The 20,926-nt window shown below is 35.3% G+C and overlaps 2 protein-coding genes across 9 annotated transcripts in view; one reads left to right on the top strand and one right to left on the bottom strand.

The window, feature by feature from the left end:
* Window positions 1-20,926, bottom strand: part of tp73 (tumor protein p73) — a 162,789-nt gene that overhangs the window by 59,075 nt on the left and 82,788 nt on the right. For 6 of the 8 annotated variants that reach the window (XM_039756101.1, XM_039756104.1, XM_039756102.1 and 3 more), the window contains one exon: window positions 11,322-11,567. In XM_039756101.1, the coding sequence (XP_039612035.1) occupies window positions 11,322-11,567 (246 nt within the window). Of the gene's footprint in view, window positions 1-11,321; window positions 11,568-17,255; window positions 17,510-20,926 lie in introns of those variants that run through there. The other 2 variants (XM_039756106.1, XM_039756108.1) reach the window with 2 other exon arrangements.
* Window positions 1-20,926, top strand: part of LOC120531075 (myo-inositol 2-dehydrogenase-like) — a 128,823-nt gene that overhangs the window by 101,965 nt on the left and 5,932 nt on the right. The window lies entirely within an intron of this gene.

Below are 20,926 nucleotides of genomic sequence, written 5' to 3'. Positions count from 1 at the left end.
GTCTGTGTTTCAGAATAAAGGACACTTATTTTAATCACATTTAATCTTTCTTTAGATGCACACAAATGTTTCAGCTACTGTGGTCAGACAACAATGTACTAAATACTTATGGCACTATAATTGTCAAAAAAAGCCTGTCTGATGAGAGAGGAGAGTCTAAGTGCTGGATTAAAATTGCAGTTCAAAAGATTTTAGTAGATTACTGACTATATTCACTTTCTTCCTACTTGTTTGTATTGTCTCAAAGTTAAACAGATACAAAGAACATTATACATATATAAATAAGTAGATAAAATATAACATAAATAAATGAAGTGAAACAGACAGAGCAAGATGAAAGAATGTAAGATTTCAATTGAGTATTCTCATGGGAACAGAAACTACAAAAATCTAAATTGTATATTTTTTATGTTGGTTAAACATGTTTTTCATAAAACAATTATAAGAAATAAACACTTTTATAGAAATCATATAATCATTATCTAAATGAAAACTGGTGACACTTCATTAAAGGGGACAAAGTGAGTCTTAAGGCTGTTTAATTGTTTATTTTGTCACTGGTGTTAGGCCGCATTTGGTCAATAAAATAGCCTGGCAGTTAGTGAATGCCAAGGTGCTCTAACCGTCACCCGATATTTTCTAAAGGTGTATAATGAAAATTGAACAAAGAAACAAACATGATGAAAACTAAATTAAGGTCCCAAGCTTTACAAGGCTCAAGAGCATTCTCTCAGTTTCATATTTTTTTGATTTTGTAAAGTTCTGAAAAAATCCCTTTGTTTAACCCAAGCAAGTTTTCAAATTCTCCTTACCTTATTTGTCAAGGAAAACAAAGAACTATATTTCATAATGTACATACTTGCAACGGTACATGCTTATGGTTTATTATACACTGCAATTCCAGAGAATTAAAACATCAGAAAAATCGAAGTAGTGTGCAATTGTACATAATAATAATAAACCTGAAATTGGGTTTTCAGTAACAATGAAAAATTCTTATTTTGCCCTGTTTTTGAGGAATACCAACCTGAAATGCATTCTTCAGTAGGAAGGATTAAATTATAAGGGCATTAATTTACAAACATTGCACAAGTACGGACATTTCAATATACGAGTTGTTTCATTGTACAAAAGTCCTGCTAAATTAACTTTATACTAGCCGACTCCCGGTGTAAGAATAGGAACGGAAAACAGTGAGAAAGGAATTCAGAAATCAAGAAGAAAGAAATAGACCGGTATTAGACCTTGGCTTCAAGTGTTTCACTAGAAATGGGTGTATACATAGTCCGAAATTTAGAGAGGCTCCACATGCAAAGTCAATTTCTTTACATCAGTGTATCTTAAAATTATTATTATAAATACATTTACAGATTTATTAGATAATTCAAGATTACAGACCAAGCACTCATCTTCCAGGTAAGGTACTCCTGCATCACCGAATGTCAGAGTAAACTTAAGTTGATGAAGGAAAAGAAATCTTAATTTTTTTCTATTTTGATAGAAAAAGCAAACACAGTGCTATATGAATTTTTAAAAGTCCAATCATAAATGTAATCGATTAAACATATCAAATGGACAGTTAAGATCATAAGTTTAATTGAAGCAACATATTAAATAGATATTTAGAATACATTACATCACAGCCATTTGATACCAATAAATCAATTATATTATAGTCCCTCATATTAGTTAAAGCATAAGAAATTAAACAGAAGATCATCCTTAGCAGTAATTTACTTCCTAATGATCTAACAACAACCCAGTTGAGACCTGAACCTAGAAAAGGAATGAAATCTAGCCATTCATAAAAAATAAATCTTGTTCAATATGTGCTAAAAACACCATAATTCATCTAAAACTTGTTAAGTGTTCATATATATTACATCTAAAATTGTCTAATGTGTGGCAAGATCCAACCTGTGAAAGATATCATCAAGTGCTTGCATCATTAGGTCACATGTTCTGGGAATGTCATACACTTAAAACACTTTAGGGAAAAATATTTGTATATTTCTTGGGTAGGATTGGATTTAAAATAATTGTGGTACATCTTGTACCACACTACTTGCAAAAAGACTTGTTTTCATTTACTGGAATAATTCCAATCCATCTTCTATAACCCAATAGAATAACAACATTCCATTTTATCTCGAATTGGAAAAAAACAAATTCTCCTTTAAGATGATCTATTCAGAATTGTTTCAGACTTGGTCAAGAGCTCATTAATATAATTCTAAAGTAAATGTGCCAGAACTGTACTATTAAACATTTTTTCTGCACCCAAAAATAGAAGGACCTTTTTAAGCTCAAATACTGAATGGGTATATACAATATCAAACAATCAGTGAAGGTTTGCCAACTGATCTTTTACAAACCAGAAAACCAGATTAATTTTGTAATACTATATTTTGCCAAGGCCTTAACATCATTATTCAATTGTTAGACATATCCATAAATTGCACACACAAGAGGCTTCTTTGAAAAGACTTGATTGATGCCTGGTGTTCAGTTTTGGGTAACATGTTATCTTCTTTAGCTACCTCAAATGTAAGTAGCATTAATTGAGTTCAATTAACAGACACCTTTTTTTTTTATAAAAAGGTCATCTGGATCTTAACCGCTTTGTAAACAATTTATAAATTGTGTATTTCAATTAGTGTCAGTGGTTTGTCCTGCTGTTCAACTATAGGAGTGCTTTGACCAGTGCCAACTTAATTTAATTTTCATTTTTAAAACGCCCACCCCCGGGTTTGGTTTACTGGATATACAGTTTAAAGAGACTGTTATTTTCATGGGAATTGTTACATATGCATTATTTTCACTTTTACTTTAAAACTTTTGTAAAAACAATGTTTGTCCTTTATTTCCGGCCCATTATTTTTCTTGCAGGACATATAACGCTGCTCGTGTTGTGAAGAGGGGCAGCTGAACGCACGCTAAGGAGATGCCGTCGGATCTGCTGCTGCTGCTGGCGAGCTGCGTGTTCTTTTTATCGTACTGCTCGTCGATCATTTAAAAGCCTGTACAGCAGCTGTCCTTTTGCCACTTTGCATCTCTGCCGCTCGCATTGTGAACTGGGGTGGCTGAACGCATGCTAAAGAGAAGAGGTTGGATCATCTGCTGGCTTCCTGCTGCTGCTGCTGGCAAGCTGCGTGTTCTGCTTGTTGCTTCTTGTTGTTTTAAGAGCTGGGAGCACATTATGTCTGTCTGCCAAAAGCATTCCAACAACTGCTTGGTTAGATGTCTGTGAACATGTTTTAAATGTTACCTCACTGCCTTGTCTCACGTGACGTTAAAGTGTCTCTCGCGGGATATCAAATTTCCTTCTGAGAAGATCACATCTAGTCTCCCTAGTCTCCCTCCCAGGATTTTTTTTATAATAGAGGGATAATAATATTGTGAATCAATTGGGAAAAGACAAGTTTAAAGGACTGACCGATGGTCAAATGACCAGTAAATAAAGAGTGTTTATGGGGAATTTAGAGCATTAACTGAAGATAGTAACCAGAGGAAAACCATGAAAAACTGAGCAACAGTACCAAAATTAAATCTGAATTTCAAAGGAACAGGCAAGCAAGAGGTCCTAACAATAATTCATAATCCTTTCTTTAAATATAATTTGTTGTCTGTTTGTTTTGATGTTTATTCTGAGCTTGGACATGAAGTGTAGAACATCTCCATTTTAAATAGCATTGATGTCACTCAGACAGACAGACAGACAGACAGACAGACAGACAGACAGATAGATAGATAGATAGATAGATAGATAGATAGATAGATAGATAGATAGATAGATAGATAGATAGATAGATAGATAGATAGATAGATAGATAGATAGATAGATAGATAGATAGATAGATCAAACTGTATTTGTCCCCAGGGAGAAATTTGGCTGAATAAGACTATTAACTAGTAAAAAAGTTTAGAAACAAAAAGAACAGTGAGAAATATGGAGCTTGTGTAAAAAGGCTGCTGCTTGCACAGCAGAACATGTGCCTTACAAAAGACATCATGCTAACAACAATATGGTGATGACCCTGAAAAACAAGTCAACAAATGACAGTACCCATAAAAGAAACAAATACAAAAATAGTAATAATTAATAATAAAAAAATTAAGGACTAAATGTTGCAAACAATACAGGAAAGATCAGCTAGTACCTAAAAATGATTTACAAATTGAGTGAGCATTGTACAATGGCAGATCCGAAAATGTTACTGTGTCACTCTAAGGTCTGGAGCAGGGGTTCTTAACCTGAGGTCCGTTGGTTTCAGGGGGCCTGTGAGGGTCAAATAAAAATTAACATTTATATTCCCTATACAACCCAGTACTGTTGATTTAGAGTAGATGTAGTAGTAGCAGTAGTAGTAATGGTAGTAGAAAAAATTGTAGTAGTAGATCTGTTTTAATTTGCACAAGAGGATTGTATTTCATAATTATAATGAGTGGCCATTAATTCCTGCATAAGAAAAAAGAGTGTTTTTAATGATTGTTTAATTTAAAGTTTAATAATACTTTGTGTAAATCATATATGTATGAGACAATCAAAACTCAATAAAGTACATTATATTCATTGCATGCAAATTTGAGTTTATGTGAATGTTTCTGTGAAAGGAGGTCCATAGCTTTCATCAGATTCTTGAAGGTGTCCGTGACTCAAAAAAAGTTAAGAATCACTGCTCTAGAACAACAAGCCAAGTGTTTTAGAGTGTGTAAGCTTGATTTTAAATGATAAAACTAGCAATATTATAGTACAGTACACATGCAAACTTTAGGTATTATACAGTATTGTGCATATTCTGTACCAGGTATGGTTACATTTGGAAGAGGAGCTCAACAGTTTAACAGCCATAAAAGGATTCCAAGTCAAGGCAGGAATTACAGACAATGCATTGGGATCAATAGATCTGTAAAGGGTAACAATTTTAGCTGTACCAGGAACATACTGGGGAGAAGTAGAGAGAACCACAGGTAACCAAAAATGGAAGGATGCTGTGGGATAAATAGAGCAGATCAGGAGTATGGCAAATGGTAGTAGCAAGCTTATGCAGTGTATGACAATCTGCCTTCTACCTCTTTTAGTGAGCAGGGGCCTCATGTATAACGCAGTGAGTAGAATTCGCACCATAACATGACATAAGCACAAAAAACGAAATGTGCTTACGCACAGAAAAATCTACATGCAGGAATATGTGCATACTCCAACTTCCGTGTTCTTCCGCTCTATAAATCCCGGTCAGCGTGAAAAGTAACACTCGTACACGCGCCTTCTGTCCCGCCCCAACTCCTCCCAGAATTATGCCTCTTTGAATATGCAAATCAATATAAATCGCCCTTAAGCTCAGCCTTCTGTGAAAAGACAATGGGAAAAGCACGGGGGAAAATATAAGAATTTTAGGGAATACCAAGTGGAGGCAAAGGAAAAAAATACTATTTGTTTATTTGAACCTTGGTATAATCAACAAAAGGAAGTTGATCGAGTGACATAGCATGTTGGAGAAACTTGAAAGCTCACATTCACAAAGTCACACAGTGCCGGAAATAAAAAAGAAGTGGTCAGATATCAAAAACGCCGTGAAAAGGCGAGTTGTAGCCCACTGTCTGAGTGTCATATGAAAGCTTATTAGGGAAAAGGCACGAAATGTCAGCTTCAATCTTGAAATTTCCACTTTAATCATGTAGTTTATTTTGTCGTTAAAGTAGAACATCATAAACTTCATCTTAAAATCGTTTAATTAACCAGTTTCTCAAATCAATTAAAGTAGCATGTTAAATGCTTTGTTTTGTATGTGATCTTCTATGTGCTCTATGTGTGTGAATCACTACTTGCTTCTTAAACCGGCTCTCTTTCTCCAACTGGACACAGAATCCATTACATTTGTGATATTACAGCTCTCTGAATAACTAAAATACTGAGATGTATATGTGATATTATTTTCATGATGTATAGGAGTTAAAGCACGTTATTAAACATGGGTTTCACGGCGCAGTAATTGTGCCACGTCTCGGGCTCTAGGCTTGTGGCGGCCCTGGGCAAAGAAAAAATCGGTGGCCCCTTCGTCCGCCAATGTCAATATGGTATCTTATGCACAGTGGATGGCCACGTCCGTTGAGGACACTGCATAGCTGCCTCGTGCTCATGACACAAGCGTTTAACTTTTGTCGAAATTTGCCGCTGCGTTTTTAGCTGTGTTGTTATTTCTCTTTCTGTTTTATATTCAATATATATTGGCGTGGCCGCCCTGCAGTTCTTGCTTTTCTTTCTCCAAGTAACTGATTGCCACACAATCAGCTCTGTATTAGATGTTAAGACATCTGTAAGCTTTAATGATTCTTCAAAACGTTTATGGAACATTGAAATATCTTCGTAGTACATGTTTAATTATTCTGTCCTTCACACCAGTCCCAGTGAAAAATATAGATTATTTAAACGAAGTTAAAGTTTTATCTGTATAGTATAATAAACATATTTTGCTGCATTTCATCTTAAAAATGATATTGTCATCATATGTAAATATGCACTTTATAAAGTGGCTCAGGCTGTGTAATGTTATAACTGTAGTGCAAGTTTACAGTGGGGTGATCGTACTTATAAGTGCAAACAGTTCTACAAGGAGCAATTGATTAAGTATGTTTAAAGTTCTTGGGATGAAATTGTGTCTGAACTGCGAGGTCCGTACAGGAAAGGCTTTGAAACGTTTTGCTGTGGCTGAGACAGCGTGTGCTTGATACTGTATACCGATAATTCTCTTTCTAATCAGCTGCTGCTATGATTCCCCACTCAGATGTAGTGATATGTAGTGGTGCAGTGAGAGTAATATGGAAAAAGATGATCCGCTGTGGCAGCTCCTAATGGTAGCAGCTATAAGAAGAAGAAGAAGAAAAAGAAGGTGCAGTGAGAGTAACAACGGTAAAGCAGTTATGGTATTTGGAATACTATGGCTATTCCCTGGACCATTATATTGTTACAAGTTAATTACAATCAGATGCATTACATTAATAAACAATATGCGGTTAGTTTAAGTGTATTTATAAAGCCGTGTCAGGAAAATAAAAGAGTAACCACACATGATAGGTAGTACTGCTTTGACACTGGATGCCGCCAGTCTGCAAAACTGAGCGGAGAACTTGTGTGCGACAAGGTATGAGGTACCGTGGAAAAGTCCATGGCTTTATGCCAAGTGTAGGTTTTATACATCGTGATTTGAACGTGGAAAAGTTCTTACGCAACATTTCTGTGCATACGCACCATTCATATATGAGGCCCCAGGTGTCTTGGGGTTGCCTACTGCTTTAATTAGGAGGACTGGTATTGGCAAAAGCACAGATGTCGCAGTAAGAAGTAGAGAAAGTGGAAAGTGTTAGAAAGGAGTGTTCGAGCAATTCAGACTATTCTTTAAATTTACCATATTTTCAGTCTTCTAAATTTAATTTCTTCTATTTGGTGCTTACAAAAACACAATTGGTAAACGTATTATTTTTTAAAATGTTGTGCATCATTCTATGGTTTAGTACATATAGTTAAAATTTTAAAAATATAAACTACAAGTAACCGCCATCCAAGAAAGCAAATGACTAAGAAAAAAAAAATTAAGATGGCCTTACACAAGATTTCTTTACATGTTAATCAATCATGGAGTAGCTTCTACAGCAGCACACAAAAATTACTTACTGTACTTCAAGACTGCCATGGCACTTCACAAATGTACTGTTTGAAAAAAGGCGCTGTCACATTATGCAACTTTTACAATGATTTTCAGTCATAGCATTCATTTGCATAATCATAGCAAGTTAGAGGCAGTCAGCAATACACTTCTATGAAACCAGTCACATAATGTGACATGTCCAGCAACTAACTCACTCCAACAAAATCAAACCAAGACAGGGGTGGATTTGTGTGCATAATAGCTGTCAGAAAAAGGGGTGATTTTGAGTGTGCTTGAAGGTTCGTATGTAGTCAGTAAAACTTACATGGCCAGCGATTTTCAATTTTGTAAACTGACATGATCCATGTACAAGGTCAGCAACTGCCATTGGCAAATATGATATACCCCATGACTAGAAGTCACGTAATATGGCATTGGCTCAAAAAAGTAACTAGCAACAACAGAAATATGGTACTGTTTGGCCTAATTCTAGGATTTGGCAGAGCTCTTTCCTGCTTGCTTTATGAGGCAATCGCATAACTAATAAATGAACAAATCAACAAAAGAATACCTTATAAGTATAGATGTACATTTACATCCAGATTTGGTTTCACTGTTTACAGGGAAAAAAAAGTTATGGCATGATGTTCTTTTCCATTTAAGAGGTAATAAATGAGCAGACTATACATGTGAGTGATAGAACCACTACTCATTCAAATATACAAACATTTCAATGCTTAAAAACATGAAGTAATTTGAGAGAAATGCTACAGTAAGTGGATTGGCAGATATTACTTAACTAAATATTTAAATATTGTTGGAGTCTAAATAAATGGAACTGGGCAAACATGTCAAAATTAAATAAATCCCTAGCTTTAAAATAAATAATATGTACAATATATAACCTACAAAATGAGAAGTTTATAGATGAATGTAAATTGTGAAAAAAATACACAAGATCCAGTGGCACACACCATTTTTCACAACTAGACATTGAACAGAAGCCAAAGATAAAAAGAACTTTGAGGTGCATACTGTATCTTGCTATTTACAATAAAAGTCTAGAGTAATTCTGTTTAAATGCTTAGTTTGTGATAGATTGGGCGGAGTGGTGGCTCTTAGACTAGGATCTGCACCGGTAATTGGAAGTTTGCTGGATTGAATCCCGTAAACGTCAGAAGTGACTCTACTCTGTTGGGCGCTTGAGCAAGGCCCTTAACCTGCAATTGCTTCATTCTGGGTATGATGTTAATCTTCATCCAGCCCTGCAAGCAGGTCTTCCAACTTGCAAGGGAAAATGTGGGGGTTGGTGGCAGGATTGGCATTCCAGCCACTGTAAAAAAAATCTCACATTGTTCCAGTGTGGTGCTGAGGTGTCACCCATTGCACGGCTGTGCTCAGGTCCTAATCCATGTGGTGTGGTGAGTGCAGCAATGTGCTGTTATTAGTGCATGCTCCCAAACTCTTAGTTTGTGAGTTCATATCTTAAACTCCATGAGTATATCACAAGAGGAAAACAAAAGTAAAAACACTACCAGATGTATTCAGTAAGTGAAACATAAGGGTCATTGTGAACTGAATATTTACAGCTTAATTATTAAAAGATGTACAGTGAAATATTAGTAAACATGTTTTTAAAAACAGAATAGTACCTTTAGGGAACTGGTACGATTTCAAAATTGTAGCACCTTGGGGAAGTGGCATTGACTGAAATCAATGTAAAACAGGCACCTAGTAATAAAATCTGACCAAAAACAAACAAAATAGCTAATTGGGCTTGAAAACATATGCCAAACATCACAAAAATTCTAAACACAGTCTGCTTCGCTTGGAGGAAAATAAAGATTAAGACAGAATTGTCATTGATGGATTGATAAAGTTTGTTAATTTAAAAGAGAGTACTATGGTGCAAACTGTATCTCTATCCTAGAAATAGCATTTCAATAATTCTGCCAAACATAAAAAGAAACAAAATAACCATGCAGTCTTTCTGAAGTACCTAATTTTAAATTAGCACTGCTTTTCTCTTTCCAGATGAATTTAAATATTTGATTTCCAAAGTTTCTTAAACATTTTTGAGTATAAATGTATTTAACACTTTTATAGCTAAATAAAGATAAACTTAGATCTGATATAATGCTTTGGCATCATAAGCTATATTCATTCATAAAAGAAGAATTGCTAACTAGATACATCAGAGATGAACACTTAGACTTGACTTCCAACACTAGAATGTAGCTCCTCCTGCAGGAGAAATGTTTCATCTGTTCTGGTCTCTAGCATTGCTTGAATAGTTTAGTTAGTTATAACCCCTAGGCCGTGAAATTCTTTTTATTGTGTCTGTGCCTCCACACAGTAATTTCTTTATAGACTAATCTTTTAGCACAGGCTTTTGTTTACTTCTTACTAAGCAAGGCATGAAGATGAAAAAAGGTAAAAAAAAAGAGGTAACATAGATTAGCCATTTGAAGAAGAAAAATAAGGATGTGGCCCAACCCAACTGAGATGCTAATGATTTAATTATTTTATTTTAATGCCAGAAACATAAAATTAGGTGCAATTATTTAATGTGTATGTTGTGCCTACGTGTTTACAAAATTAAATCCTGATATAAACAACAAGATTTACATAAGTGAGTATATAATTTTAAAGATGTATAATTTAGAAATTTCTTTTCCTCTTTTCACTGTTCCTGAACTGTGTGATGGATTTTAGTTTTAGTACTTTTGTTTTTATTTGATTTCATATAATGCTTGCTTGTTTAGTTTGACAGCAATATAAAAACCTAAAGAGGGATATGTTATATGTTGTTCTATTTTTAAAATTCAAATATTACACATGTAAGACATATTCTAAACCAACTTTTCAATATATAGGATGGTAGGTGCCTAATCCTAACTTTGAACAAAAGCCACATAAAACGTGAGAATATGACAAGTTTTGAAAAACACAACTGACAGCAAATATTGAAGAAATATACAAAAAAAGGATGTTGTGTTATAAAATGAGGATTGATACCCACATATATAGTATGTGATGATGTCAATTAAATGCATCTTTTGGTCTGAATTCCCCATTACATACTAGTGTAGTTGCAGTCTTTTGAGTCCCAAGAGGTTGTAGACATTTACTCATTTAGCTAACTATAAATTACACATCAGATGATGACATACATGACAATTAACCTTTTTAGGAGTGGCAGTAATACCAGCAGTTGAATGAGAGTTCTAGACTCGTGAAATAAGAAGAAGAAGAAGACATTAAAGAAATGATCTGAAAGGTATTTGTCAACAGACAAATAAAACATATAAACATAACTATTGATAATAGCTGATTAAGCAGGTAGGGGAAAGATTTTACAGATGTCAAAGAAAAGGAGTGATAAATCATTTAGCAAACATGGTAAGTAGTCTGAATGAATGTACAGTCAAAATAAATATTTAAAAAAAAAAAAGTCTATTTGCAGAAGTTACACATACTAGGGAAATAATATATAGCATATTAAAATAAAGCACCTCAAAACTAAACAGCACTTTGATTGTGCGGAGAGGGTCAGACTTAATACAAATTCTGCTTTTGAGTTTTTTTTTTTTTTTTAAGACAGGGCACCATTCTCCCTAAACGAGAAAGAACATGCAACTGTTTTTCACAGAAGGTAAATGAAGTAGGACTCACCGTCCAGGTGGCAGACTTTGCGGTACTGGATTGCTGGAAAGTGACTTCAAAGTTATGCGGACCCGGATAGTCCGTATTGGATGGGATGGCAGGAGCAGGTGACATTGCATCAAAAGTAGAGTTAGGCTGTGAGTAGGAAGACGGCGTTGGGACATTAGAAGTATGCTCAGAACTGTATGGGCTGGTGGATGCCGCTCTACTGCTGAGATTTTGATCCATGCTGCTGCTTAGCAGGTTGTACTGGGACTGAAAGAAGTTAGGGACAGGGGGAGGAGAGAAGAGAAGAGACAGGTAAGAAACTAGAAGATATACACTCACCTAAAGGGTTTCTGATTACAAGTTACACTTAAAGGCGTATCACTTGCAAATGGTGTAGAGAGGGTGGTGCTTCTGCTGCTTCTGTAAACTATAGGTTAAAAGCATGTACTTCAACACTTTTTTGATTTTCATTTAAGCTATCAGAACTAAGTTCTCAGAAGTTTTCACTTGAAAATGTCTGACTTTCTTTATTGACAGTTTTAAAATAAAGTTAAACTAACCTGAAAGTACAACTGCACAATAGACAGCTATTTAAAACATTTCATTTGGAATAATACCCAGAAAACTGAATAAGTCCAGACCTTTGAAAAACACAAGCATACCAAATAAACACCAAACAAACATTATAGGCTTTTATTTTTAGATTTTTCATTTTAGTAACCAGAAAAAAAAATAATAGATTGCTGGAAAATGTCCACTGATCACATTAATCTCATATTTGAAACTAGCTAAAATTTACAATTATTTAATACTAAATTCAGTTAACAATTTTTATTTGTTATTGTTATTTTTTTAACATTTTTTCCTGATAATCTTTATTACTTTTATCTATATTGCTTGCTAATAATAAACTAATATGGGCAATGCCCACTATGCTTAATTCTTTCAGGTTAACTTTAGTTTGAGTATTTTGTACATTTCGTTGCTTGCTGAATAACATATTAGTTAATTTGAATACTTGTTTAATAGAGTGCTACAGAGTGAATTGATTGCAAATGTGTATAACTCTGATTTAAGAAACTTCAACAATTACTTTGACTGCAAATTAATTTCCTTTCAATAACTTAAGAATTTTATTTATTTTAAGATGCTTTAATACTAACATTGTTGAAGCGCTAATGACTGTCACCCTGTGCAAAATGGTTTCCTATCTTGAGTCCAGTGTAGCCAGAATGCCATCTAAAAATACTATCATGACCTTGAAATGGATTAAGCAGGTTTGAGAACAATATGTTATAAATATTGATTACACATTTTATATATATTTATCATATTTTTGATTTGGATTTCCTCATGATATAGATTATACTTGATTTGTAAACTTCCATTTTTCTGTATTTGCAATAATCTGAAACTAAATCATACTTCTAAAACTGTTTACCAAATAATTTCAATTTTCAATTAGTTTTCGAATGACCTAACTTATTAAAAGTTTGGAAGACAATTGCCCTAACAGTCCATCTTTAGCTCCAGTTTGTCTTATAACTGTGTAAAAAGGATGCTACCTGCAAATGGCTATTAGGATCATGGGTACCACAAGGATGGAAATAAGGCTTGGCAGGGCAAAGTCAAACAAATAGCCTCCAGGAAAGGGAGAGAGAGTGAGATCCATATTGGCAGTAGACAAGGTCCTGAAAATGGCAGTTATAGAAACATGGAGGTTTCCATGAGGAGGTATACTCTTTATGTATGCTATATAACCTTGAAGGGCAGTAGGCAGGAGAGAACCACCTAATTCTCAGTGATTGCCTCCTTAGCTGATACAGCAAGGATAAGGATGGGACAATAGAGTTGGCAGCACCTCCTGGTTGTTACAAAAGAGAATATATGAGACTGTCCTATTCCTTAGATAGTGCAGGTAGTTCTGGGTGCTACCTAGGAAACACAAGTCAAGGCTAACGGAATGCTCAGAAGTGTATGGACGCAAGAAGCCTTCAAAGATATTGATAGTTAGGTGTCTGTGAAGCAAATGGAAAGCTGTGATTTTTGGGCTTGGCCTGAAACTGACCCAGGAGAAGGTATAAAGTCATGTAACTGCAAGCGGACTACATAATACAGAGTTCTGAAGGCAGTAGCAGAATGCTCAGCTAGTAAAAAAGTAAGAGAAAAGAAAGAGACACAGAAAGAGAGAGCCTTGAAGTGAAATAGGGAGTGTTTCCTGGCTGTGCTGTGGTGGGGAGTCGTCCCAGCTAACAGACATAGGTTTAAGCCTGTGAAGGTAGGTCTAGATGGACAGAAAGTTTGTTATTTGCACAGTTCTTTTGTGCTCTGATTCATTCAATTTTGTGTATTCCCTCCCTATATTTTATTAATTAAGGTGCCATTCATTTTTCACTTCTTGTTTTATATTGTAATTGTAATAACTGTATAGTGAAATGGGTTCATGAATGGAAGTTTGATTGTTGAAGTTTTGCATTTTTTTCAATATTTTGTTGCCTTGGGGTGAAGAGCTTGTGCCAGAAAAACTCCTATCATAATTTATGATATTAAACCTTTAATCATAAATAGATTTTCTTCTACACTTACTTCTTGTGTTTATTAATATTTCTTCTATTTTGTTAGCTACCATTCATATGGACTGTATGATTGGAAATGTTAGGCCTCTCCTTGTCTTCTCAATTGCTGAAATTGTTAGTGTAACCAAAATGTATCTACCCAATTATTAGTTTCCTCTTGCATTTACTCCTTAATTGGATTTGAAAGAGATTTGCCTGGGATGTGTTTCCAGTGCAGTTTTAAAGATACTTTTAAATCTAAGCTTGATAGCATTGAGTGAAGTGGTATTTTCAGTGCTTTTCTCATAAAATTACTGGCCTAATTAAAAAGTAGCTAGACTGAATTTATTCATCAGCTTTCAATGAAGACAAATTTTTGTTCTGAATATGACTGAACCTAGAAAGAAGCTGGCCTTCTGTTTCCATCCATACATCAATTTATCCTACCACTTATTAAACTAAACATCTTGAATTATCTTTTTGACCTCATTTGGATACTCTGGCTCATCTTACTTTCCTGTTAACCAAATAAAATAAAATTATAAACTATTTGGGTACAAATATTCAGTCAGGAGTAAGTTTTTGTCATAGAAGTTATCTGCAATAGTAGTAGCGAATAATGTTTTAGCGTTTGATCGTATACAACAACAATCATTTATAGTGTCATTTATATTTTGCAAGTTCTTCAACAAAAAAATGGAGAATAAAGTAAAAAATTATTATGAAAAAAATCTTATGTTTAACCACTTTTGTTATGTGCATTTGGCACATACTAATAAATGGTCAAACCTGTTTCACAAAACCATGAATGACTCACTGTGAACAAGAGGCAGAATTAAAAATTTAAAATAAATGACTGTCAGTATTTTCAGGTTTTACCAAATTAATCTGCAGATGGATATATAATAGTTTTATCAAGGACAATTTTCTACTTGTAGGATGGGAAAACTGCACTTATATAGGTACATTGTCTGTTAAGACTCGGATTAAATAACCCTGAAGCCAAAATGTTTACACTTGACTTAGCAGTCCAACAACAGGCTTTGTTAAACTCAATTGCAGATATTTGTGGAGTGCTATCATGGTGGTTTGCTGAGAGGGTATCACTTACAGACTTTTCATTAATGGCCTTTCTTCCTTAGAGACTTTAGAAAGGAATGATGGAAATTATCCTGGAAAAGGTGCAAGAACCGGTAATGTATCTTAGTAGTCAGACCATGACATGAAAACACATGATGACTGGTCCTAAATAAACAGACTACTAGGCAAAAATAAAATCTGATACACAAAACGTGAGAGGAAACATAAATGTAAAATAAACATAAACTAACACTAAATGGAAAGAAAATTTTAAAAAGAAACCTAAAAATATAGCACAATTCAAACATGCAACAGACTATGTATTCCACAGACAGGTAGAAAAGAGAACTCATCAAAACCAGAAGAAATAACAGGCCCAAGCAAATTGACCAAATACAGAGCAGAAAACAAAAAGAGATCAATACTGAAGTAAACATACATTTTCTGCAGAAATACTGAGGCTATAGACTATCAACGTTAATAGTGAGTGCAGAGCAAACAAACTTACTATGAAAATTTCTAACAGAAAATACCACATTAATTAAAAAAGTATTGTATATTCTTTTGAGAATATGATCACTTAAGTTACTATCTTTTATTTGGTAGGGTTTATCTATAATAAAGGTCTTTAACACTTAATTTCTAGTCATCACATTTCTTAACTAAGACCTGCCTAATCCTGTGTATAAATAATGGAAATATAAGGCAGCTTTCTAATATGCAGGATATAGAAAATTTAGTTAATTCTGTGCTTTGAAGCGGAATTAATTATTTTGGAGTTTTATCATCAGGCTGATAAAGTCATTTGATTATGACTCTATAGATAATTCAAAATATGACAGCAAGGAAAACAAATAAAAGCAGGATATTCACCAGTTTTTTGTGCAGAACTTATCAATGACTATAGTCCAAAGTATAAATTAAAATCACAAGATACAAGCAGTCTGTTCCAAGGATAAAAACAGCATTTACAAGATGCAAAGTCTTTAGCAATTGGATCCACAAACCTAGAAATGTTCTACTTGTATAATATTAGTGATCTGTTCATATGTAAAAGAATACGTAAGACCCACTATTGGAGTCAGTCTGGAGACGTAACTGTTCCGTAATATTGTCTAGTTAGTTTCCTGGTAGTTCTAAGTTTGCATTTTCTTTCCAAGGTTCCATAGGTTTTCTCTAGGTAATTTTGCTTTGTTACATATCTTAAAATAAATTGCTGTGATATAAGTAAGTATAGGGGAATGTCAATATGGGTATGTGTGTGTTTATGCCCTGTGATGGACTCCTGCTCTATAAAGAATGAATTCCTGACACTCACTATACTGTACGGGAAAAATCAGAGTTAGGAAATGGAAGAGTGGATGGTTTCAATACAGATTACATATAAACTACCAAAAACAAAAAATATTCAACACTGAAATGCAGCACAGAGGGCAGTCTTACATTCTGACTGTTAAAAGAGGCTATACAATTAAGCTGAAGTATAGTGTTTAAGAGCTTCTATTGCTATAAAGCCAAACATTATATTCCCACACCCACTTTAAGTCACTGGGTCTTTTCAAGATTGGGCAAAGGGCATTAACCGTGTCTGGATGGAGAGTCAATTCATTATACTTACATCCACATAAAGGTCAGCTTAAAATCGCTAATTAACTTAACACAGAAAGCATATGAGAAAGATCTGAGTATGTGGAGAAAAAATTATGCAGACATATGCAAAACAGGCCACCTTCACACAGACAACATGATGCATTTTCAAATAAGTCCTAGTCACTTGAATAAATGCTTCTCCTACAAAGTCAGTATTTTTTCTTAGAACCTTTGAGGTACAACACAAAAGGCATTAGAGAGTGAGATGTAGCAAAAAAGAAATTATACAAAAGGAAAACAAATGGAACCATCTGAAAAAGTAAAACAGGCTGCAAAATTGAAGGAACAAATTGTTGTTGGATGGTATTTGATACCTAAAGTTATGATTTATCAATTCATATATTGATACTGACAAGCACTAGTACAATGAATGTTATACAACAGATACAACACAAACATAGCAACTCCCACTCAGAAAAAAAATATTAATGGAAAACTGATACAGTTAAAATTTGATTTTAAGATTTCAGTTCTGTAACATAAATTCCAAAAAACATACAAATTAGACAGAAGGTGAACTCTACCATACAACCATTCATTAACAAAATTATTAAGCATATTTATCACACACATAATGTAAATTACACTTTGCACAGCTTACAATAACAAAGATTAATGCTACTAAAGAGTGCAAATCAAATGCTTAAAATGCAAAGGCAAATTATGTTACCTTCTTTTTCACGTAGTACATTGTCCAGGCTTGCTACAGTATGTATTTCCCACACGAGGAAAAATGTTCAGATTTTAATAAAGAATAGACTTAAGAGAGACTTCTACGGAAGATGGGTACAATAAAACTAGAATTACGAAAAGCTACGCTACAATGACATCAGCACCTGATCTGAGCTTGTTCCCTTCTGTTATTATTGTCTATTTTTGCTAAATGTTTATTCAGCCTTACTTAATAGCACTAAACAAATCTGAAAGACTGATTCACCTCCCAGCTGTGATGGGGCACCCAGGAAAAAAAAAAACTAACATGTTGGACTAATTATGGCATGCCTTAACCTAGACAACAACACCAGTGCAGGTATGCACTTGTAGAAACACACTTTAAGGAAGGCCCGCACTGAGCAAACATTGGCTTCCAGCCTTGTATTGCAGAAAAATCAAAAATGAGTGAGGATCAAAGATGACAGAATTGAGAAAATAAAGAAGATAGACACAAGAAGGCCCCCATATATGGGCAAGTTAGCAAGGTGCTAACTGTAAATAATACGCAGATAAAATAGATCCTCCCCACCCCATACCTTGTTCCTAAAGAACTGTGAAGTTAATAGTAAGTTATATTTAAATTAAATTGTTTATAGGGATATTACCATCAAAGCTGTGTGTCACTGGTATAATATCCTAAACAAGTTGCGCATTAATTTCAACAGTCAGTGATTACAGTCAAAAGAGACCAATACAGGTATTACTTTTAAAAAACAAAATTTTACTTCACCTTATAGTGCAGGTTTATAAGTGAGTTATTGCATCATGTTGGATATATTGACCCATGCAAGTAGACTGCAAAAATCATGTTAATCTACAGTTAAGCTATTTAACAACGTGGAGTACATGACACAAGCTCTTTAAGTATAAATCAGGCATTAACAAATGTATGATGTTGACTACTTTAGTAGAACCCATTTCAAAATTAAATCAAAGGAAAAATAAAACAATAACAAGTGTATATCCATCCATCCATCCATTATCCAACCCACTATATCCTAATTGCAGGGTCACTGGAGCCAATCCCAGCCAACACAGGGAGCAAGGCAGGAAACAAACCCCAGGCAGGGCGCCAGCCCACCGCAGAAGATTGTATATACTGTATGCAATTAGTTTGAAATACTTACTGGTAATTAATGAATGATAAAATTTCCTGAACATTAATATTGTAAGAAAGCTAAAAAGTGAACCTGTTACAAGTGTGGACTAGAGATGTCACTACTTTGCTTTGAATAGAAGTAATCATAGATTCCTTCAGTTCAACAGGTTTAATAGCTATTTCTTCTATTTCACCGGGAAGCACAAGGTTGAAAGATCTAAATGAAGTGACTAAACTATACAAGGTTTGATGAGAATTAATGCAGCAATGAAGATCTACTCCAGTAGAATCAATTTTTACTTTAATGTGGTGCAGCAGCCAATGAAATTTGACTTTAAAACAGGTTGGAATATGGAACTTTATCTAAGGCACTGGACTTTGATCCACAAAGATGATGGGTTAATTACTGTCCTTGCATCATTGTGCAACTCAGCAAATGTGCTAACCTGCGTCTGCATAGAATATTTATACACGCACACACACATACACACACACACATACATACTATATATATCTATAGTGGCAAACAACCGGGGACTTTGCCCCACCGGGATGCCAGGATTACATCAGGGCCATGGATTGGGAGATTGGAAGCTCAACCATGTTAGGGTCCATAGCCACCGCAACAGAGCACTTGGACGATCCCGGAGCCCTGGATGGCAGCACTTCCCCCACACCAGGAGGTGCTGCCGGAAGAGGAACCAAATGCATCTGAAGCATTTCCGGGTGCCCATACAGCACTTCTGCCATACCAGGAAATGCTGCAGGAAGTTCATCAGGGCACACCTGGAGCACATCCGGGTGCAATATAAAAGCTGACACCTCACTCCATTCTGGGAGCCGGAGTTGGAAGGCAGGGGATGGAGCTTGTGAGTGGAGGAGTAAGGGCAGCAGTAAAGAGAACAGAAGAGAAAGAAAAGGAGAAAGGAAGGCCTGAGCATTGTGAGTTTGAGCATTGTGTGGTGCTGTAAAACAAAAAAGAAAATAAACGTGTGTGTGTTTATTGGACTTCTGGCTGTCTCAGTGTCTAGTCTGTGTCCAGGATTCCACTATATCCTAACTACAGGGTCACTGGGGTCTGCTGGAGCCAATCCTAGCCAACGCAGGGTGCAAGACAGGAAACAAACCCCAGGCAGGGCTCCAGCCCACCACTATATATATATATATATACTAATAAAAGGCAAAGCCCTCACTCACTCACTCACTCACTCACTGACTGACTCACTGACTCATCACTAATTCTCCAACTTCCCGTGTAGGTAGAAGACTGAAATTTGGCAGGTTCATTCCTTACAGCTTCCTTACAAAAGTTGGGCAGGTTTCATTTTGAAATTCTACGCGTAATGGTCATAACTGGAAGCTATTTTTCTCCATTTCCTGTAATGGAGTTGAGCTCGAAAGCCGTGTGGGGCGGAGTTTCGTGTGACATCATCAAGCCTCGCACGTAATCACGCAGTATGTAGAAAACCAGGAAGAGCTCCAAAAAGCGCTGAAGAAAACATGCATTATATAATTGAGAAGGCAGCGAAACAATAAGAAGCGAGCGAGTGACATATACAACCATATTATTTGAATGCTGCTACTTCGGAAACAAAGCACCTAAAGTTTAAACCTAAAGTTTAAATTAAGTTCATAGACAGGCTGCCGCTGGCGTTTGTAATTTAGTGCCTGCCCATATAAGGCCGTCCATCAGCGGCAATCCAATAGAAACACTGCCACTAAATATTCACAGGTGAAGGACTGTGCTTATGCAGAGGAAGATGAGATGGTCAGGGTGGTGTTTGGCACAAACTCAGCGAAACTGCAAGAGAAAGTTTTAAGTGCCGGGTCTTAGCAAACATTAAATACAGCCGTGGACATAGCACGACATAGCACCAGCACAGCTGGGAAACTTCGATGCATGTACACTGAGCGGCTCACGTGAACTGACGCAGTGCGCAGACAAAAAGCAACAGTTCCAAAGAGTGCCGAACAAAAACCGAATTACACAATTGAGAAGGCAGCAAAAAAATATGAAGCGTCTGATACATACAAGCTTATTCATAAGTGCAGCTACTGCGGAAACAAAGCACACGGTGGAAAAAGTCAATGTCCCACTAAAGGAAGACAGTGTAAAAAAAAAACCCGTGCATGCAGTGTGTCAGGTCTCAGATAAAGAAGAAGACGAGCTGTTTATTGATGCAGTAAGAAACGAATCGATGAATGAAACCTGTTATCTTTACAATGATTGACAAACATGGAATGTAACTTGAACACAACACATCCTACAAATACGAACCTGATTGAAAGAAATAATGATAATCAAATCCTTGATGACAGCAACACTCAATAACTATGGAGGAATATTTCGGACAAAATTAAATAAATAAATAAATGCGTAAATAAATAAAAGTACTGTGAAATGTGAGCATAAATAAATAAATGTGTCACGAAATATGTTTTTCGTTGCTTATTTATTTATTTCATTTTGTCCGTAATATTCCTGCAAACCGTCATGAAATACGGCTTGAAATAAAACTGTCACTTTC

This window comes from Polypterus senegalus, chromosome 6 (assembly GCF_016835505.1).
Source record: "Polypterus senegalus isolate Bchr_013 chromosome 6, ASM1683550v1, whole genome shotgun sequence".
NCBI classification, from domain to species: Eukaryota; Metazoa; Chordata; class Cladistia; order Polypteriformes; family Polypteridae; genus Polypterus; species Polypterus senegalus.
This window is presented reverse-complemented; position numbering and strand designations above follow the sequence as displayed.